General features: G+C 43.0%; 1 protein-coding gene across 9 annotated transcripts in view; it reads left to right on the top strand.

Moving 5' to 3' along the window:
- The first annotated feature begins 3,008 nt into the window (after positions 1 to 3,008).
- Positions 3,009 to 22,595, top strand: part of ZFAND6 (zinc finger AN1-type containing 6) — a 36,580-nt gene continuing 16,993 nt past the window's right edge. The window contains exons 1-2 of one of the 9 annotated variants that reach the window (XM_071568313.1): positions 3,009 to 3,094; positions 5,930 to 6,019. Coding sequence is in view for 2 of the 9 variants with exons in the window: in XM_071568311.1 (XP_071424412.1) it covers positions 10,144 to 10,145 (2 nt within the window). In the remaining 7 variants the exon portion in view is untranslated. Of the gene's footprint in view, positions 3,140 to 5,929; positions 6,020 to 8,602; positions 8,627 to 9,996; positions 10,146 to 10,440; positions 10,464 to 22,595 lie in introns of those variants that run through there. The other 8 variants (XM_071568312.1, XM_071568318.1, XM_071568315.1 and 5 more) reach the window with 8 other exon arrangements.

The raw sequence follows: 22,595 nt of genomic DNA, 5'->3' as shown, positions 1-22,595 counted from the left end.
ACCTCAAAATGAATACATTACTAAGATTCCTCTAGTGATTTCTAAAGCTTTAGCAAAAGAAATGACAAGCTACTCTAGCAGAAGCAAACACAAAGGGAACCAAAGGAAAAGGTCCTCTGTGTTAGCAGATGAATTAAATGGATTTGGGAGAAGGGAGTAAAAATCAGAAGAAACTCCTTTCAGAAAAAGTGTGCCAATATTTTCTAAAGAGGTGTATGGATAGGTGGTCCTTAAAACCATGAAAATAAGTTGTTCTGGGATATCAAGGTGAAGGAAGCATAATATATGAAAGCAGATCGAAGTAATGCATGCCAAGCAGAATAAACACTGTGTCAGCTGGGTCATTATAAATGAGGAACTAATGTTCACTGATTTTTCCATTTTGCCATATATCAAAAAATCGCTGGCATAGCTGAGAAACCTTTCACCTCTCTCCTGCGTGTTTCAGCTTGTACTGGGATCCCCTGTTTAATTGCTTGTAGCTTCTCTTGAACTTCTCTGTCAAAGCAAAATCATGCCTGCGAATGAAGTTGTTCCATGAAGATGAACCTCCCACTGAATATCAGGCTCCATGTAGTTCAGGCAATCCTGTGTCCTGCTGAACATTTGTGCACTCTTAAAAATTGAAACTATTCTGATCAACTTAAGGTGGACCAATAGCTTATAATTCCTTCTCTGCAGTGGTCCCCAGAAAACAGGTTTATGTTTTCAGCTGCTGGCTCAGGGTCACTTGACTCTTCAGTTGTCTTCTGACCCTTTCTCAGAGCCAAGGATGTCCTTCTCTGGGTGATTAACACCTTAGTTCCTTTCTCTGATTATACATGTCCGTCTTTGTCCTTATCCTACTTAACTTCAGCCAGATTTTTTAGCCTACCAATCCTGAAATCTATAAATCAGAAAATTGAACACTTTCTTCAATATTATGTCTTCCATTCAGAACAACACATACAATTATTTTTAATTGCATCCTTTATTCTACCTGAGGAATAAGCTGGGCCATCTTGTTTATGAATTTTCTTCCTCAGAGCCAGTTTGACTACTGGCTTTTTTGTTGTTGTTGTTCAAATGGTGTAAAACTTTGTGTTCCCTATTTCCCAGTTGTCCCTATTTCTTCTGAGCTGTGGCAGGTTCTGACTGCACCAAACATACTGATTCTGAATGCTCCAAGAAACCCACCTCCTCCAGCATTACTGTAACTGAGTTTTCTCATTTTGGTGCCTCAGAAAACTGACGAGCTTCATATACAACTTCAGCAAGATCACATCTGAACATTCTGCTGTTGCCCCCTTGACATCTGATGCCATAATTTAACATTTGTCCCACCATGTGTTGCTGGTCAGTAACTCCTGGCAGGAGGTGTCCGCCTTGTTCACTGTTTGCAATTCCCTTTATATTCCCACTGCTGCAGTGCCAGCTGTTGCGCTGGTCACTCACAACTGCAAAGGAATCAACAGGCCTTTTCCTAAACAGACACTGTGAATGTTCCACCCTAGTATTCTGCATTAATATTTCTAATGGTGAGATGAAATTTGACACAAAGAATCAGCCTGAGAACAACCAAAGGGAATTTAAGGCTTAAAAAAATCATGTAAAAAAAAGATTGTCATGGAGAGGCTTGGAGGAATGTGATCATCACTCCCCGCAGCTCCTTATGATTACTGCCAAGACCATGAAAGCGCTCCAAATAATGTTGTGGGGAATGCTGTGATACCCACATGCAATGCAGGTCATCTTCTGTTCATGCAACCTGGCATTTTGAAAACCTATTGCATCAGCAAAGAAAGCCAAGAGTGAATAGTCTCTACCAAAATAGCTGTAAGGGCTATGTTAGCACTTCCATGCTGGTTGCAACCAGCATTTTCTGGTGCTGATCAAAGCTCAGATATTCAAAATGAAAAAAATTGGATGCCTTTTCCCCATTATATGCCTTTACCAGGTTTGTGGATCTACCAATTCAGTTCACAACATGGGTGACAGTGAGCTCCTGGCAATGGGAGATCTCTGCTTGGACTTTATCCTTGCTGAAATCTTTCTGTATCCTTTTGCAATGCCTTCTTTAGCAAAGTCTGGAGCTCCTCTACTCAAAAAACCCCCAAGATTTTAAGATCTGCTCACAGTCCCCTAGGAAATCGATGAACCTGATGGGTCCCTTCCAACTCAGTATATTCTGATTCTGTAAAATGGAAACATGTTTTATCCATCCTCAGCTTCTCTGGCTTCACAACTGCTCATTTTTCTTCCTCATCCAAAACTCTCTGCAAACTCTGCTCACCCTCTGGCAGCTCCTCCAGCTTTGACCTGCTCCGCTCTGCTATTCACAGATAAAATTCCTCTTTTATTTGGCTTGTTTCATCTCCCTGGAATCCTGTCCTCCCTTCCTATCTGCTTCAAGCCGCCAAGTCACTCATCATCCTTAAATCTCACCTTTAAACCTTCCTGCACGGTGGGGACTACAACTACCTGTGACAGGAGAGGAGACTGTAAAATATATATGCATTTTTTTTTCTGGAGAGAGAGAGGGCTTGAGGTGGAAATGGGCTGTATGAAAATAAGCTGTGGTGGATTGTCTCAGAGCCCCACAATGAGCGAAGAAAACAGAGACAAGCATGTGACATGATCAATAAGAAGGAACTCCGAGCCCACAGCTGCCTTCCCGGGGGCTGCGGGTGAGGGACCGACCCCGCAGAGCCCCCTGAGCCGCCCGGGCGACCGCGCTCCGGCAGGAAACCTTTCCCTTCACGGATCCGAGGGGCAGAGGGAACGGCAGAAGGGTTTTTTGCAGATAAATGAGTTTATTTGTGGTGGGAGGAGGGCGGGTGACGCCGTGCCGAGGCAGCGCCGCCCGCTCCACCCTCCCGCCGCCGCGTTCGCCTCAGGTCACCGCTGAAGGCGGGGGGGAGCCAAGGACGGGCCGCTGTCCCTTTAAATACCATCCCATGGTTGACGTCGCCGCCGTCGCTTTGCCATAATTACTCGCGGGCCGTGACGCCGCCCCCTCCTCCCCGCGGCCTCCCTTCCTGGGCTCCGCCAATCAGCGCCCGCCCGCGTCACTCCGAGGGCAACGAAACACGGAGAAAGGGGAAAAAAAAGTTTGGTGAGGAGCGAGCGGGGCCGGGTGGGCACGGCGGGCCCGGCGCAGGTGAGGGGGGAGCGCGACGGGGCCGGGCGGGGGCGGAGGGCGGCGGCGGCGGCCCCGCAACGCGGCGGGCAGGGGGGTGGCTGCAGCGGCCGCCGGCCCGCCGCCCCCGGGCAGAGGCGGAGGGGCTGTGGGGAGGGTCCCCCTTGCGCACCCCCGGCCCCCGCACCCGGCGGGCGCGGGGCTGCGAGGTGGTGGTGGTGGTGGCGGGCGCGGGGCCCTCTGCGGGTCTTTTTCTGCCTTTTTTGGTGGTTCCGTCCTGCTCTCCCCACCCCCGGCGGGCGGGCTGCGTGCGCAGGAGCCATCCCGGGGCAGAGGTGTTTGTACTCGTGTCCTTGGGTGGAAGGGAGAGGCAGAGCCGGCCTGTGGCCAGCGCTGGCGGCTGGGCCCGGCCCCGCCGCCGCCCCACGGACCGCGGGGGGTTTGGGGTCTGGGCTGGACACGGCGGCGGTGCCCGCTCAGCCCTCGGGCTCTCCCCGTCCGGGCAGGGCCCCGCTGCCCCTTGGGTAAGCCCAGAGCAGCGGTTCTGGCCGGTGTGGGAACAGGGATATTCGGGAATCAACGTGCAGCTGGTGGTGTGGCACCCTCCTGGTTCAACCAAGGGTTAAAGCTCACACAGTCCGTCGTCATTTTGCGCGTTATCGTGTGAAAAGTTGTTTTTCTGGTGTTCATCCAGGCACCCTGAGAGGTTTAACCCAAACTTAACTCCTAGGCTGTGCATAAAGCCTGGAGTGATAGATAAGGGGTGCAAACATCCACTCCTGTTTCCACGGGATGTTAGGATTGAGGAATCTTTAAAAGGGCAACTGGCTTACTGCTAGTAGCAACAGCAGCGAAATACAAAAGCTTCCACCGCATGTGCTGATGTAATGTGGAGGCATTCAGCAAAATCATGGTAGTTGCTTCACCCCCTGCATGGACTGACTTCAAGTGAACCGTTGTGTTCTGAAGTCCATTCCCCGGGTGTTTGTCCAGACTTGTCCTATAATAGGTGTCATTGCATAAGAGGTACGAGGAGCAAAGAGCGTGCCGAATTTCTTTCACTCTTCTAAGGTTCTGTGCTTGCCTCTTAAACTGTGCCAAACTCTGTACCCTGAAGACGGAAGGGCACAGCTTGGTAAACTGCCCTGTGAACTTCACGGGGAAAAAAATAAAGATGAAGTTATTCCCTTCCTCCTCCTACTTCCCAGCAAATGACTTTGTTTGTCTGATGTCATCTTAAATAATTCGTCACAGAGTGATAATCCTCTTCTGAACTGTGGATGATGGTAACTCAGTTGAGGAAGTAAATACATGAACTCCTTCCTTTGCCTCTTTCCCGTCTCTCGTCTAACTTCTGTAGCTTTGCTCTTTGAATTTTGCCTGATTTGTTTAGCTGAGGTACCTCCACCTCTTCTTTACATTTATTATCACCTACTACAGACCAAGGGGACTTGCTTCTTTTATGATCTGTGGTATATTTGTTCAGGCCAAAATAAATGTGTTCTGGGAGGATTTTTGTTCCTTATGAGACAGACTATCAAAGTCTGTGATGTATCAGTGGCATAATTCCTTGGGTTTACTACTTTGCAGTTAGAGGAGATGATGTTCTTCCCTACTGGAGAAACTGTCTCCTGTATATATTTAATAAAATGCCTCTTAAAGTGTTTGTCTTAAAAACGTGTGAATCATGTTATATTTATTTTAATCTGTTACTATTTTACTTCTTGACTAATCATGAATTATGGCAAAAATGAACAACAGTGTATGTGACATAGTGTACTTTTAAGAGTGTGATCTAAGAATGTAAGTTTACATTTCAACTTCTTGTTACTTCATGGTCTCAGATGGCACATTGAAAACCTTGCACAAATAGCTTGAAAGAGATAGTGGCAAGTTATCAGAGGGAGAGTGGCATTAACACAAACTACTGAAAAGTTGCTATGGTTACAGATAAAGGTAATCCCTGTTTCTGTGTAAGTGTGTCATTTTGTAACAGCTATTTTAATCAGTCTGATTTCTGGGAGAATTGGAAGTATACAAACTTCTGTCTCCATTTTCTTGGCAGCTCATAGCTAAGCACCTTTTTTGATACTGAATGGGCTGTGACTTGCATTCAAGATACTTTATTTGAGCTACAAAGAGTATTATAGATTCCATATAAATCTACTTGGATCATGCTGAATTCAATGGAAACTGTACTATGCTTATTTTTGCTCCGCCCAAAAGATACCTGATGTCAAGGAAATGTCTTTTAAAATGCCTAGATCGTTTTTCACGGACTTTGGCTGAGGCAAGTGTTGTGGCCATCTATCACCAGAGGCCTTGATGGTGCTGCTGTGCAAGTTACAATTCTATGTCCTGACTTAAAAAAAACCCAAACAAAACAAAACCAAACAAACCAAGCAAAACAAAAACACCAACCCCCCCCCAAACCACCCACCCAATCAAATCACTCCCCCTCTGCCGCCCCCCCCAAAGGAAAAAAACCAAAATCCAATCAACAGACCCCCTCAAACCAAACCAATATGACAGCTGCTGAGAGATTAAAACCTGTTGTGGATGTCCAACTTTACAGGGCAGGGACAAATGATTCTGTTCAGGGTTTACCCTCTACAGAGAGGAAGGCAGTTGGAATTTAACATGAATGAGTAAGAATTTCACAGGTTAGCTAAGCTTTGGGTGGTTTGAGGTAGCTGCTGAAAGTTCCAGAGCAGTGTGTTTGTCTGGTTTATCTGTACTGCTATGCAGACAAGTCACCAGACATCTCTGAAGATCCAGTACTGACCACGTGCACCTCTTTGTTGTTTCCAGATTTGAGTACTGCAGAGCAGTAGTACATGTGGGATTGAAAACAGCAAGAGGAATCTCAAAGTTCAAGATTACTGAAATCTCATCAGTCTGGTATGTTCTCTTGAAACTCCTGGAATAGCAAGTTGAATTCTTTGTATGTGAGGGCCTCCTTAGTTACAGCTAAGCATAAGTTTCCTGCTCGGTTTCTAGGATCTTGGCTTTTCATCAGCAACTTCTTTCCCAGGAAGTGAAACTACTAAGAACTGTGTATTGCTGTGGTTGCATAGAAAATTGGTTTTGGTAGTGGTGTTTGTAGCAGGACAGTGAACCCCTGCTGGAACCTTTAGTCAACATACACTCTGAACTTGTTTTCATCTTGCCTATCCAGTTTGGAAATTCCAGGTACTTATGCAGACTTTTAAAACTGAAGTCAGGTTGGAAAGGAGCTGTTGCTACCAAACTTTGTAGAAGTTACACACTGATGTATTGTAGAATGCATAAGAATATGAAAAAGAATGTTGGTTTCTTCACATAGGGAATTTTTTCCACTGTCTTTATGTATACATTGCCCATAGTGTTGTTTAGGTTTGGTAAAAAAAATCAGTAATAATCTCTCAGAATCATCTCTCAAATGTCAAAGTTCTGAAATTTCTATGCTAATGTGCTTTTAAAATTGATGTATTTCCACAAATAGCCAGCAATTTGAGAACTATTCTTTATAAACAGGATTGCAGCATCTGAGGATGTGAAAGAAATGGGAAGCTAGATATTACTTTTAAATCTGTCTCTAATGAGGAAAACTGTCAGAACTATAATAATAAGAAATAAAACGTTCAGCACATGCTGCAGTGCTGACATAATTGACAACGTGAGGGTAAAGTCCTTTTCTCCAATGCCAGTTCATTGTGTGTAAGCAGCAGATCAGTTTATTTGCTACTTATTAACATGTACAGAACCCAGGAGGTGTAATGTATTCAACACTGAAAAACAGGTGCAAAACAGTGAAAAAAGCTCTTGTGGTTCACACTGATCTGTTGGGAACTGGACAGTGTGTAACCATCTCTCATCTAATCCCTGAACAGCTATCACATGTAGCTTTTGATCACTACTATTCTTGTCTCTGTTTGAACTGGTGACTTAAAGATGAAAGGCTCTGTTCTTGATCTCTTGAGCTGTCAAGTCCTCCAAACTTGCCGTCTTCTGTATGTGTAAGATTATGGAACAAATGGCCCTTTAGCTGCTCTGTGATTGTAACAGTCAAATGAGAGTCAGGTGCTTTCTCTTACTGTTCTCAGTTGTGTGGCAGCAAACTGATTTTTATTTTTTTAACAGTGCTGTTAAAGCTTCCCTGCCTAATGTTCTCACAGCTGCAATCTAGTATTTTCATTTTTTCTGCATTGCCACAGATACTGTAAGAGTAATAAAAACTTAACTTGAGCCTGGACCTTAAAATGGTGCCACTGCATTTGCTCCAGAACATGTGTGTTTACAGGGAAAATAAGTGGCTTTTCTGCAGAAACTGAGGCTAAAAATTAGGCTTTTCAGTGTCTAGTTTCCCTAGGTCTCCTTCAGCATGGGATAATATCTTGAATAGCAAATTTTTTTATGCCTGGATTCCCAGCATCTGGGTACTGACTTGTAATCCAGTGAACTAGTGTCAACTGGGAGCCCAGTTTGCATATCCCACTTCAGAGATGATGTGGGTATCTTCACTTTTATGAGGATGGCAAATTACTCTCGGGGCATTCTTAGTATGACAGTTGTGCTGTGTAGGTGGGTTTGTTTTGGTTTGATGAGATGAGGTAAGCAAATCTGGGGAGCCAGTGCTGAGTGGAGGAGGATCTGCTTTACCATGCCCCCTGTGCTCTGGCTGAGCCAGGCTCTTGCTTATCAGAGGCTGGCCGAGCTTCTGCTGGCTCAGAGACTCGGGGGCAGGTGGAAGGGGCTGATCAGCACCAGAGATGGGCTGTGGGAGTTGTCCGGACTGTGTGAGGGGGGTAGAGGCGGGGAGGAAAAGGGATGAAATGTCTCGCTCGTAGTGATAAGAGCTGCTGGTTGCCTGTGTAGCAGGAGCATGAGCTGAAGTGTGGGATGTTTGGTGATAAAAATTACTTTCTGTTGCTGTTGTGAGGTGGTGAGACTGCTGTGGTAGCATATAGAGCTGGAAACTTTTGGGGTAGAGTGTTTGGCTTAGGTTTTCTTTTTCCCTCTCCTTTTGAGAGTACCCAAACAAGAACACCACTGACTTTAGGGTTGTTGTGTCTTTTAACACTAGGCGGTTTGGTTGATATGATTTGTGACTTGTGCTGCTGTTTTTGTGGGCCTAAAGTTAATGTGTTCTAAACTGAATCTTTCCGAGATTGGTTACTGAGATACTTCAGGGGTGCTTTACTGGTCTGTTTTGTTTGCGTGAACTGTGTTCTTGGTTTTGATTGCTTAGATAAGAGTTGGTCAAAAACGTGTCATCTAAGTGTGACCTCAGGGTTATCCTCAGGGGACCCGAGATCAACCTCCAGCAGTGGTGGCTCTGACAGGGCACTGAATTCAGATGCAAGGGTTAAGGTCTGGTCCTTTCAGCTTATATTTTCAGACTGTGGGGGAAATTATGTGGATACTGTTAATTCTCTTGTTTCATAGATACCAACTCACAGCTGTACCAGTTGCTGCTTTTCAGGCCTGTTTGAAGTTGTGGCATGGTAGATGGCTCTAAAATAGAAGGTAACACCATTTTATAGGAATTAAATGTCCTTCCTGAGAGTGTTCTTTATGCTCTTTTTTGGTGTTTTGGAGCTTAAGGGAGTACTTAGCTGTAAATATTTTCCCATTGTTTCATGGTATTTGCAGTAAAACAGAATGCTAAACTGCCTTGGACCTTTTTAATCTGTATTGGGGAAGTTAAAACATCCCCATTTTGTGGCATTGGCAGTGGGTGAAGTAAGGCAAGGCAGGCAGCTCCAGCACTGGGAGAGGAAAAGAGGCAAGAACCATAAACAAGGAGGAGTTTTTTTCTCTCAGGCTCAGCATGGGACAAAAACAACCCAAATGTGCTTATGCTGACAAGTGCTCTATCTTCCTCTAGCTTACTATTGTTAGTTATTTTACACTAAACATGTAAAAATGTTTTATGTAAGGCAGCCTTGCTACCCAGATAGATAAGTCTTGTGTAACTATGATGATACTTTATGGGTGCAGGAGAGAACACTGTCGTGGTTCTTCTTGTGTTGCCTGTTTGAAATGGGGCAAGGTTTGTCTCAAACCAGGTGTCATATCTGCACTTATGAAACATTTATTAAGCCTTGTTTTGTGTGTACACTTCTTTTCACTGGGTAGGTGGATAGGGAGCCACATGGATGCTTGCACTGAGGAAAAAAACACTTTTAATCTAAAGGACAGGGTTTTGTCCAGTGCTGAGAGAAAGCTGTGCCGTGAGAAGCGCTGTTGTCACAACGTGGCCAGGATCTTGCAAATTTGTTCAGTCAAGTGAAGCCTGAATAAGCACAAAAAGTTTCTGGCAGGAGCCGTGGTACCTTGTGGGATGGAGACAGTCACTTCCTGCGGAGCTCCTGCTGACTCATGCTTTAAATGGGTGGAAGTCTTTGGAACCGGCGACCCGATATATTTTTAGCCGGGGTTACTAATTTATATAGTGTGCTCGGCCTCCCAGGGCAGCGCCAGTCACCCTTAAAGCGCGGATGGGCTCCAAACCCACATCTAATTTTATCCCCTAAGTGGAGCAGGCGGCAGTTGTGTAATTGCCGCGGGAGAAGCGTTCCCAGCCCCGCTCTCCTCCCCTGCACCCCGGCCGAGGGGCTGCGGGGCGGGCCCCGGAGGGGTCTGTCGGTGCCGGGGGGTCCGTCCCGGGGTCCGCCCGCCCGCCGGAGCCCGCTGGGTTTGCACAGAGGGAGCGGGGCACGGCCCCTTTAAGAGCGCGCGCCCGAGGTGCCCGAGCCCGCCCAGCCTAACCTGCTAGCAAGGAAAAGTTCTTTACGTGACGGACGCGCCGCTCCACCAATCGGTGAGCGCAGCCCGGCAGGCGGGGCGGGCTCTCGCCGCCTCGGCCAATAGGAGCGCGGGGGCGGGCCCTGCGGCCGGGGTAGGTTGCGCCGAAGTGCAGCTCCAAGTGAAGTTAATCTGGGGTGAAGCGAACAGAGAATTGTGGAGATCTTGTTGGTAGGAATTTTGCGGTTCTAATCGCGTCGTGTGGCGTCGTTCCGCCCGCCGGGGCAGTGGAGTTCATGTGCGTGGGGCTTTCCTTCGTCGTTTCGCTCTCTAATGATGGCAGGATATTAACATTTATGCAGGGAAGCAGAACAAAAGGGCTCTTTAGACAGGAAATAAGGTGCTGAGAGGCTCAAACTTGACCGAGTTTCTTTTGTCATCTGTCAGCTTGCACCGGGCGTTCTGGCGTGGAAGAATCGAGTGGTTCCACATTATCTTAAGGAGCAATGTTAATTCTGAAATAGCGAGGATAATGCTGCTGTTTTGGAGTTACACAATGTTACAGGAAGAGATCTCAATTTTAACTCTAACTTCCCTGATTCTGATGAGATTGGAGGTAACTAATTATGACAGCTGCCGTGGGATTATTCAGTGATAGCATTTGCTCCAAGTCGTTTGTCTTAAATTGCCCTTTGTTGTATCACTGAAGGCTGCTGTGCTGTTGTCTGTGTGTTTGTTCTTGATGAGATGAATGCCTCACAGGTCTTTAGCATTTAGAACAAAGATATGTAAAAGCTATGTAAAACGTGGCAATTTTTCTCTTTTTTAATCCGTTTTGTAGGGTGTCTGGGTCTGTCAGAGCTCTGATTACAAACACAGGCAGGAAAAATTGTTACTGTTCTGTGGTGCAGCTTTTACCCTTCCAGACAAGATTAAAAAAAAACTAGGGGGAGTATTTTTTTCCTTTGGAATATGTCAGAATTGCTTTGGAAACTTGTATTGCCTAATGATAACAGGTGTTTTATTTGAGGGAAGATTTTTTTCAGTTTCTGTAGCAGGTTTATAAGATACAGTGTTTTTAGTGACACTTTGTGCATCTGAAAGGGTTTCAGGAACTGGAAAAGTACGATTTGCCATGAGTGGCATGGGATAGGGTGAGAGGGAGGAGAGCAGGAAGTGGCAAGGCAGGAAGCAAAGGCATTTGAGAATCAAGACTTTCTTTTAATTACCATCCTTTCTGTATCTTTGGCAAGTATATTAAATGAGCCTATGTCCACAACAAGGCTTTCAAATTGGGAAAGATATTTTCTTACTTCCCTAAGTGGTACCTGGTTTTTATAAAATCACTAAGGTCTCAGCTGCTCCTGAGAATTGGAAAGAAATACCCATGTCCTTAATACTTGTTGAATCTAAGGAGTTGGATGGGTTTTGTATGATTAGTCACGGTGATAGAAGAATGGATGTGAAAATTGAGCAACAGTCTTCCAAATGACTGTGGAAAGCAATTGATTAGACACATATTGAATGTAAACAAGTGTTATTTTTGAAGTATACCTCATTCTTTCAGTTATACATTGAGCCATTCTGTTTTCTCCCAAAATGCTGGATGTGGATTGCTTTTATATCTGTGTCAGTGTATTGCCACACTGGTATCTTGCCATGGTCCTGTAGCTTATAGGTCTGAATTACTAATTCACTCTTGCTACCTGTCTTTATCTGTTTATAACATTTTTAAATATTCTGGATTGTATTTAAACCCTGAAAATACTATTTGAGAATGAACAGTGACCACATATGGTCTTTTAACTCAGAGGTGGGACAGATCTGTATCAGGGGAGATGTTTAAGACCAGGGTGTATAAGCATTTAAATACATGGATTTTGATTACTTTCTTACTCTAGGGTGATGGTAGGCCTGGACTAAGTGGCTGGATCAGGTGTGTGATGTTAGAGCAAGAAGAATGATAGAGTTTACTCGATTTTTTTATAGACTTATGGTATGTGTATTAGAATTGCTGAAACAAAATAAACCAACTAAAGTGTTTGTGTGCTATTAAATACTAAGTTTAGCCAAAAGCTGGTTTTTTCCTTAGAACAAGAAAAACAGCTGAATGCATGAGGCAACTTGGTGCCTACTGCTTGATCACTGAGCAGCCATTCTTGGGTCCACGCTGCCCCCCAACTTAGGAAAGCTGTATTATCTGGGGCCAGTTTTCCTGATTTATTCAACACAGGAGTGAAATGTTCTATTCTCTTGCCACATATATACAGTTCTAATGCAGGCTGTTTGTAGGAAGCAAATCTGCCCTAAAGGATAAACATACCACTTTGCTGGCACAGCTGTACAACTTCTGTATTCAGGCTACAGCAAATGTTTCTTGCCTGCATTCAAAGCCGTTGCTGGCAGGACCCGTGTTGTCCCTGCACGACGATTGGTTGTTCCAGCATTTCTTGTTCATAAAAACCTTTTCCTGCACATGCTCCATCTGCAGATCTTAAACACTGTGAATGTGTTGTGTGCTGTGGGATTTATGTGTCTGCTTCTTGTGCCAGGATGGAATATACATCTCTGATGTGAATAGGAGGTTCTTAAAAGTGACTGTAGTTCTGTGGATAAAATGCAGGACCAAATTTTAACTCCCTTGTTTATGAGGCAAAGGAGTCTGTGCCCTACAGGTCACCAGCTGCTGGTGGCACTGGCTGGGTGAGCTGGGTGGCCCAGCATGAGCTGGGATAGTGACCCTGCTCTCTGGGTCTGTTCAGACCAGGAGCAGGATGCGTGTCTGCCATGGTCTGATATCTGTAGGATATTCCTGAGCTCAGGGAGGGCAGATGGGAACAGGGATGTGGGCTTTGGATCCCTCCCTGAGTGTTGGGTGCTCCTGCCGCTCCCCCAGCACGGTGGGTTCTGTGAGCACTGCAGGCAAAGTCTGCTGGGCTGGCTCACATTGTTCTAAATTAGTGGCTCAGGCCAACCCAACTGGATCCTTTCCCCTCCTTTTCATACCCCTGTTCCCAAGAGGTTTAGTGATAATTTCTGCTAATTGCCCTGTGCCCAAGGAGCAAGGGAGGGGTGAGAAGAATAACGTCATACTGGAGTGTCACTGATAGCCTAAGAAGAGTCACCTGCTCATGGTTTTGGACTTGGAGTTTGGCCTCTGACTAGTTTTGTTGCTGTTTCTAGGAAAGGGTGAGCTGAGGAGGTGTGATCTGCCAGCTGTGCTGGTGCAGGGCAGATTGGTGCTGGAGGGCCAGCCCTCCCCACAGATACAGGGGTGCCCTGGCAGATAGTTGTCCTCCTGTGGTGTGCGGCTCACTCTGGGTGGGGCGGATCATCTGGCCACTGATGTTTACACTGTAATAAGGTTTTGTGAAAATAAGCAGTTAATTACACATGACCTACAAAGGAATAAAAATAGCTTGGACCTGTTCTTGCTTTAAAAATCTATTTAACAGAGGCATGAAATGTTTGGGATTTCTAAACCTGCTTGTTTTTCTTGGTTTTGTTTGTTTGGGGTTTTTGGTGTTTTTTTTACCTTTAGAAATATCAGGAACATTAAGTCCTTCTTCCTTGTTCTTGTGGGATCTCTCAGATGTGTCATAAGCTTCTCAGCCCTTAATTGAAGGGGTGGGGTGATATATTTTTAACAGATCCCTCCTTCCAAGTGTGTTTATAGGCCTTTTGAGCTAAACAGAGATTAGCAAAACCAAAGCTTTGACAATGCAAAAATTATTTTCCTCAATCAGGTTGTGGTTTTTTGCTCATTCTGCAGTTTTTGATAGAAACTGAGGTTTTTTCAATTGAATAGTAACTTTTTGGCTATTAATTATACATTAAGAGATAAACTGACTTAAATCCTGACCTGATCCATCTTCTGCTCCATTTAGAGCAACTTAAGACAGTCTTTTGAGTATTACTTAGACAAATGAACACATTCACTTGTTTCCTAAAAATAGCTCCTTTTTAAGCAGCAGTTTTATTAAATGCACAGTTCTTCCTTTCACTTGTGCCTCAGCAGCCTTCCAGAAGCTCAGACTGTCTCCATGCTAAAGACCACCCCTGCTCAGCTGTTCTGCCCTGCCAGGATGTGTTTGTATCACAGGACTAACCTTCAGGATATGGTATTTGTCAGTCTGAAACATAATAGTGCTGTATCTGGAGAACTGAACTGTAAACAGCATGGCTGGCTTGGCACCCCAACCACCTGAACAGCTTAACTAGCCCAGGATTTCAGACAACACTGTGCTGGTGTGTCCTGTGATTCACGATGCTAATGCACCTTTATGTGTGTAGGATTAGGGAAACAAATGCAAACTTAATAATAAAATTAAAGTGGGAGCTTAGTAGTAATGTTTCTGAGGACAAAAATGAGGCACCTTCAGCTCATTTAAGCATTTTGCATTGGATGTGGTTTTTCAACAAGAACTGAACTTTTCACCATTAGCTTGAACAAGGCAGGGGATTGGGTGGTATTTGTGTGTGCCATGGAATGTAACTGGCCTGATGGAAGCAGAATATTGCATGGGGAAGGCAGGTATTTTCCACTTAAGGTTTTAAATTATGTTTTGGGCAAGAGAGAACCACTGATTCTGCAGGCAAAACTTTTAGAATTCTGTACCTAAATTGGACATAATTAATTAATTTTTATTCAGAAAACTATCTCTAATTTAGATTGCCAAAAGAAAAAATTTAAGGAGTTGTTGGTTGTGCTTAGTTTCGAGGCTGGGGTAGCAGAGGAGATGTGAGACTGCAAAAAAGGATAAAAATTGGTTTTCTACAACCCCCTGTATGAATTTAGTATGTATTTCTAAAATCACATGGAATCAAGGCCTTCATGCAATGCACTGTTGTCATGTACCAGAATGTTTTCTGTGCAACAAAATGACTTGGCATTTGGGATCTGTATCCTTAATCAAGGTAGGCCAAAAGAAGTGTTTAGAGTGCTAAAATGAAAGGTTTGTGGATTGTTCTTCCTGCCCAGCTCCTCCAGAATTGGGTAAGACACTTAGGAGGCAGCTTTTGTTGCTGATACAGGAGACTTTTCTAAGTGATTTCACCAGACTTGTGATGTTGGGATTATACTATCCAAACATCATGCTAGTATGACATACTGTTGGATATTTTTGTTAAGTCCTTGAATAAAGTGATTTTGTCAGCATTAACTGGAATTAATTATTAAACAAATATTGTTTGATAATATCCAGGTGAAAAGTGACAAGAAAAGTAATTGTTTTATGATAACAAAAATACTTGATTACTAACTCGAAAAAAAAAAATGTGGCAACATGGGAGGACTTACCTGGAATGCTCTTTAGGGAAGAGGCTTTAGAATTGCTCAATAGGATTGTTTTGATTATCAGCATATTTTCATGGGGTTTGTTTAAAGTATCCTGGGAGAGGAGGAAAGTAGCATTAGTAACAATAGGCCAAGGTAAGTGTATTATGAGTTACATAACAAACAAATTGTCAGCTGAGTGTGACAAACCATGCAGGGGCTGAGACTGATGCTGAGCTCAAGGAGTGTTTCGTTTGTTGTAGAGTGGCCTGGCAGCTGGGCATGAATTTTTTGCTTTCTTAGTAAGTCCAGTGAAACTTCATGCTTTGATTGTGATTTAAAACTCCTGTGCATAGCAGTGGAGTAATTGGCTTTAAATTTTTTCTTCTTTTAATATAACAACAAAAAAATCTAATTTCACACTCTAATCACTCTAGTTGATTGTGTTGCCTTCCTGCATTTGCTTTTCTCTTACTTGATGTCTGTCAAACTTTTGGCTGTTGTCTCTAGTCTCTCTTTCTACAAGAATTAGGTTGTTATTCTGCAAAGTCATAATGTGACTGTGACCCATGGTCTTAAGTTTATACCTAGTCATTCTCTATATAAATAAATACGTGATTAGTTGCTACCTGCTTATCCTTCTGTCTTCACCCTCAGATCCGCCATTGCACAATCAGAAATACCAGTCTGCTCTGAAGAATACCCGTGTCCTCGCTGCAGCTCTGACCCCTTAATTTCTCAGACTGTCAAGGCATGAGATGAAGAGTTTATTGAAACTTCTTTGTATGGTCTGAGAGCTCTGTCTGGTGAACTTACACAGGGTGGCCCATACAGTGTAAAGTGTGGGTTGCTGGGTTTCCTTGAGCAGCAGCAAGTTAGTTGTTAAAATGGGAAAGTCTTCTCTTAAAACCCAGGGTTATGGGTTACAGTTAGTGTGGGTTTTGTTTGTTTGTTTAAGTGTAAGGGTTACAAATACCCTTCAGTGGTCGTGGGGGGATTTTTGCTGTCACAGAAGGGATGTGAGACAATGTAAGGACGTTGGGCTTTTTTCAATAGTGAGGACCTGGTACTTGTGGAATTGGCCGAGCTGCAGCTGTAGTGCCTGTGAGAACATCTTTAGGCTAAGCTAAAGAGCATTGTTCTTGCTGATGTCCCTCTTGTTTATGGCCTTGTGCCATAATAAAAGGGAATATTTTGTGCTCTGTTTTTCCATTGTTTCCTGATGGAAGCTCTGTTGGCCAGTGTTGGTGAATGGAAGGGAATGAGCATTCTGATAGAAAGCCACACCTTGCTGACAGTTGAGGTTCAATATCCTGTGAGCAGATTTTTTGTTCCATTTATCCATTCTGTAGTGTGATGCTGCCTTTAATATGCCATAGTTGGAGTTCTGCCCTGTGTTTTTCTATGTTTGTCTACTTCTCCTTTGTATCATGAATTTTCCTTTCTCTAGAAAGTGCAGTTACTTTGTCATGTGTCAATCTGTTATCTGGCAGAATACAATGACAATGGCAAGAGGATAAAAAGAGAAGCCAGATCTACTTATCTACTTGGAGTTATTGTTCAAAATGCTTCTAAAAATGTAAATTTCTGTTTATGTGGATGGAGGAAAAAGGGGAAATCCCATGCCACTACTTAACAGCTTGGCCTTTTGGAATACAAGTCCCTCCTTTGAAGCCATTTATGCCTTTATTTTTCTATGTAGAATTGTATAAAAAACCACTCTGTGCAAAGGTAGCATCCTAATAGGGGAGAGTGGCATCCAGCCAAACTATTTTTAGGCAATTGTGCTCTTAACTTGCTGATCTAAGTGTTCTGGACAGTAAGTGGGGGAGACATTGTATTGGAAATGTGTGCTCACATAGCTGAATCTTGTCTGGAAACAGAATGAATAGCAAACTTTTCAGAAGGACAGTTTACGGAGTTGTAACTGGAGTATTAGCAGGTAAAACAGATGCCCTGGTGATTAAAGCACAGTGTTTGCAATGCAGACTTTTACTTGAAAGCTGTCAGCTCTGGCTTTCTCCTCACTTAAGAAACTGAAATATGTGCAGTCTGTTCTGTATAGGCTTAGGGAAGAAGTGTAAAGAACTATTTTCTGTTCCATGGTGGCAGTGGGGGAAAAAAATACCAGTTCTCCTTAATCAAGGTACTTCCAATATTTAAGCTTTTCTTAAACAGCGTAATGACCTCGCCATCTAAGGAAGTGGTGTGGTTTTGGATACCTTCAGAAAGGAGTGTCTCACTGCAAATTTCTGATTGTTCCTTAGTCCCTTATCCATTTATCTGACACTGTCTTGGGTTGTTAAAGCTGACACAAAGCAACTCTTAAAAATTTTCACTCGGACCTCTTGTTGATGTGTCCATTTTCACTTGGCTTAAGCTGTAAGTGAGGCTATGCCTTGTAGTTCAGTCTGTTACTAACTCAGTAGATTGACCTTCTCACTTCAGTCCTCTGTTAACTTTGACTCCTCTGGCACAGAGCTGTACCATAAACCACCTACAAGAGTGAATCCAAGCCTTTGAGAAATGAAGTCTCTAAGGTAGATCAGTTCCTGTCCCAGCAATGCTGTGGCAGAGATATTTAAAGCCATGAATTACCTGTGTCATGAACCCATTGCATTGGTTGCACGTAAATATATATTGAATGCATATGTATACATTACACTTGAACATTTACATGTGCCATTGTTTCAGGCAGGATAAAGTAACAGCTGAAGGGAAACTAAGGGAAGACGCAACACTTCATAGTGTGACCAGTTGGTGTAATCATGTATTTGGGGAAACTTGTCACTGCAGTAAAGTGTTGGATAAATATCAGATGCCCAGTGTGGCACTGCTGTTCACCTGTGTAATGTTTTTCTATGCTTTGTGCAGGGTGATAAGTTTTAGTGTATAGACATCCAATAATTTACTTGGGATCATGTAAGCTGGATTCCCCAGTGATTGAAATAATAATTAAGGGATAAAAAAACAACAGCAAAATCCCCTAGAAGAGCATTAGGGCTAAAACAAAGTAGGAACTTTGAGGCCCTTAACTAAATTTAAGTGCGTTGCAGAAGATGAATGCAGCTTTGCCACAGGGAACATCATACTTATACTTCTTACACTGAAAACTTGCCCTTAAATACCCTCTTTGTTTGGTCAGGATTTAGCTTTAGGTTGAGTTCCCCATCAAACCACAGTAAGGGTATTGTATAATTTTGAACACTTAAATTAGACATAGTGCATAATTCTAAATAGAGCTACACATCATGCATGATAATCACACAGTGTTCTTGGGAGTTAAGCTGAATTCAAGATGCTCTAGCCAGAAATTATGATGATGATGGTTTTATCTATTAACACATAGGAACCCTGATATTAGAGCAGGAGCTCCCTTAGCATTAAGCCCACATAGAACTATAGCATTATGAGCTAATTAAAATTCTACATATTGCTGTTTATAAAAACAAATTATAATGTGTTTTGTGCTTACTGTCAGTTCTAAGCAACAGGTGCTTTGTTAACAAGAAGCTGTCTATTTTGGGAACTCGTGTTAAAGCGGCTTTTATCTCTTCTGGGTTTGATATGCTTAAAATAAGTGAAACTCATGCTCTATTGAGAGAAGATTACTTATTCACTGAAGCTCAAAAGAAGCTATTACTGAATCTATATCTATTCTTTCAGTAATTATGAGGGTAATCTTGTAAGTGTTCAAATCCTTCTTACAGATTATTTTTCATCAGCATGTAAAGTAAAACCTGTTTTAAAATACAGCATCAAAGATAGTTTATGGAGTTGCTTTCCTGCATCCCTTAAACTTTGGCCTAGTATTTCAAAGGAATGTAGAGAATTCTAGAATCTCCTGATTCTAATTTTATACAACCTCTGTTTCCTGAAATGACCAGCTTCAAAATACGATGCCAAAGAAAGCAGAATGTAGCCCTGTCTGGTCTGTTCCAGAGTAGCTTTTTTTAAAAATGCTCTATAAAAGATAAGGCGTTTCTTTACTGACAGATTTCAAGTAAACCCTAAAATTATAGGGCTGTGTAGAAATATGAAGTGCAGCTCGAGGATTCCTGCAGCACCTGAATGCCAAAGTATAGGTATGAGATGGCGCAAACTCCAGCAGAAAGAAAGGGGCTCTTCGAGCAGTTCTGCAACTTGTGCAGCTGGATGTTGGTTCAGCTACACACAATGGAAACTGTGGTTTGGGTGAGCTGACATAGCACACTGCTGACAAGCAATTACTGAAGTGGTTTGATTTTTCTCATGGGTGTAACTCCTGAGTTTTATTCCTTTTGAGTAGGGATGCCAGAGCAAGCACTCCCTAAAAGTGTGCTGCTTTAATGGTAGCTCCATGTTCCATCTCAAGTCTAACTTCATATAAAGTTTCTGTGGCAGTCTTGTTTCAGGCAGCCATCTTCCAAAAATGCCCTGCTGAGCCTGTCTGCTTCTAGTCTTAAATTTTGGGTGGTCTGGGTAGGTTAAATGTGAGTACAACCTCATATTTTGGGTTGTGTATGGGCATACAGTGCTTTGGGTAGGACAGTGTGACCAGTGGGGGTGGCTGACCAGTGTCCTCTGTGTTCCTCAAATATGCCTCTTGGGCTTCCCTCACCGTGACTCCCCCAAAGATACAGATTAAAGGCAGCTTCCTGAAACATGTGACATGCAGTTTTCTCATGTTCACTTTCCTTTGTCTGTAATTCACTCAGAAATTGTCTTTGCTTTGTACAGAACAATTACAGTTACCGTCTTAGTCTCAGTGCTTTTAATGTATAATTAGTTATCTTTACTGAAGGACCCTGTCATGTCTTGCTGTTGTAAACAAATGTGTCCAGCCCAAGGGTTATTTGCTGTTTTTCCTATTGAACCCAAGAAGTGATTTTTGTGGTGTGAGTTTTGCTTTGCCATTTTCACTTGGATTCAGGTTGACCTGTCCAAAAGGCAGCTTTGTCTGCATAGATTTTCTGATAGTTTTCATTGGAGAGATGGAAATTTGGAACATGCTGGTAGTGCTTCTCTGAAAGCATCTCTGTGCTGGCCTGGAGTTTGCTGGATTAACTGGGGTTGCCTATAAGTGTATTGTGCTGCTGGGGAATAAGAAGGAAATAAGAGGCTTTTAAGTTTTCTAAGTTGGAGGAAAAATTGATGTTTCTTTGAATCTCACAAAAGTTTAGATACTGTTGTGTGTGAGGGCTTAATTCTAGCAGTGCTGTAGTGTTAGTCTTGAACAACAAAGGCCAAATGGACCTGCCTTAAATGCACTAACAGTGTTAATCCTTGGTGTCTTGACTTTGATTTGTTGCTTTAGGCTCAAATTGAAGTACATGGTAAATAAGAGTGTCGAAGGCTCTATAGAAAGTGCTACATTTAATCTTTTAGGTGCTGCAGCATAAAGTAGTGGTCATCTGTGCAAAAAAACCCCATCATCACACACTGGGATGTGGTAGCTTTCTGGAATTGCAACACTTTTTCATGAAAATCCTCCTGTCTCTACTCTGCCTCTGAAATCTGGCATAAACAAAATATGATCCTCCTACTAGGTAGTAAAATGGACCTGTTACATAGCTGGTTACATTGTGGTTTGTTTGTTTTCTTTTAGGCATAATCTTCAGTAGAGTAGGGAATTTCATGGAATTGCCCCTTTATTTTGTTTGGTGACTATATTAGAAAGTTTGGAAATCAAGTAACAGTTGCTTATACTTCAGTTTTTTGTTTGTAGACTTTTAAGTGGTCACTGCAAGTAATTTGATGCATTTGCATGAGGTGAATGAAAATCTGAGGTACCCTCTTTTGCAGCAGTTAATCTTTGGGTCTAGTAATCCTTACTTTGCAAAGGTTAAGCGTGGCTACAAGTAGTAATTACAGTTTCAAAGTAGCATCTATTAATAGTGTATGCAGGCAAGCATGGGAAGCTGAATCCTTATTATCAGTGATCTCCTTGATACCAGGATAGAATCTGCGTGTCTTTGTTCTTGCCTAGTAAGAGTTGAAGAGGTTGTAGTGAAATGTTCTCTTGTTCTTGGTGTAACCTTGAGTACAAGAGCAGACAGCTGTTCTTGGCAATATACACACTGCAACACTGGGGGCTTTGTCTATACCAAGTGTTCCTGCTTGTATGATATTCTGGCTCAGTTACGAATGTTGCTCATGTTCCTTCCCTTCCTGAGACCTGAATCTCTCTTTTCTGCCCGTCTTCCACTTCTGAGCGTGCACATTCTCTCGTGTGTGGCTTTTTTCCCCACTGGTGTGACTCTTGCACAGTCTGCCTGCCATCTTTAACCTGGGATACAGCTTTTTTAAGAGTCCAAATTTTATCTATATTTTAATTAGTGAACTGAAAGGTTTAAACTTACTGACTAGTTAAAATTGGAAGTGAAGAAAGACTTCTGTAACTCTTTGCATCTTTTTGTAAAGTTTCTGCCAGGAGTGTCTGACATACCAAAGTGCTTGATTTAAAAAAAAGTCCATGCATGAGACAAAACCAAAAAGCTGTTCAACAGGAATAGACAGGAACATAAGTAGATATTGAATGACTTGTCAAGTGAGTTGAGAGAACATCTTATGTAAGTCTTTGGTCACTAGTGTGAGTATTTTGGTTTTGATATTAAGTCATTATATAAATTCTATTTCAGTAGTTCAAATTACAACTTAATTGTGAGCAGGAAGAATACTGGAGGCCCACTAGGATAAATAGAAAGCTTCAAAATGCATGAATTCTCTTGGTGCTGAGGAAGCTGGATAACTCCTGTGTTTTGAAAAATGCAACAGCTGTGTGTTCTGCTGCTACAAGAACAAAGAGGTCACTGCCCTTACAAATCTGCTTGCATAGTTGGTCCTTAACCATATTCACTTTTTTTAACTCAAAGCATTCTGATGAAACTGGGTCAGAGTGTAATACACATGTAGCTATGCTGGCGAATGTGAACCAGCTGCAGAGTTTTAGCCAGGGTGAGCTGTAGATGGAATGACAGGTCTGCAACCAGCAAGCTGGGCTGAGCTGTGGTGACTGAGGCCCCCATTCAAATCTGCCCGTTCTTGGCTCCACAGCAGTTGCTGGGACATGGAAATGCCTTAAAGCAGCTACAAATGACTGCTCAGTGAATGTAAATTGGAGCCTTTTGGGAAACAGCAACTGAGTAAAAAGAAACCAGGGTTGTTCTGTAACTTGCTATTCAATTGTGAATCTAGTGCTTTATACCCTGAGTAATGTCCTGCTTCCAGCATGACACCTGAGTGGAAAATTCGATTATGGAGCAGTATCCTCAATCACAGCCAGTGCTCTGGTAACTTTTGCAGCAAGATTCAACAGAATGCTGCGCTTAGGCCTTTATTTGCCGTTTGTTTTGATAAGCCAGTAGAGGAATCCATTTCCTATGTATTGCTTTTTGTACCAGCGTGCCTTTTCATATGGTGGTACAGGTGGTATCGGGTATCTGTGCCAGTACATGTTCTAAAGTGAAGTGTATTTTTGTCTACACAACTTTG

The sequence above is a fragment of the Pithys albifrons genome, chromosome 13 (assembly GCF_047495875.1).
Source record: "Pithys albifrons albifrons isolate INPA30051 chromosome 13, PitAlb_v1, whole genome shotgun sequence".
Taxonomy (NCBI): Eukaryota; Metazoa; Chordata; class Aves; order Passeriformes; family Thamnophilidae; genus Pithys; species Pithys albifrons.
The sequence above is the reverse complement of the archived record's forward strand: the minus strand, read 5'-3'. Positions and strand labels throughout refer to the sequence as shown.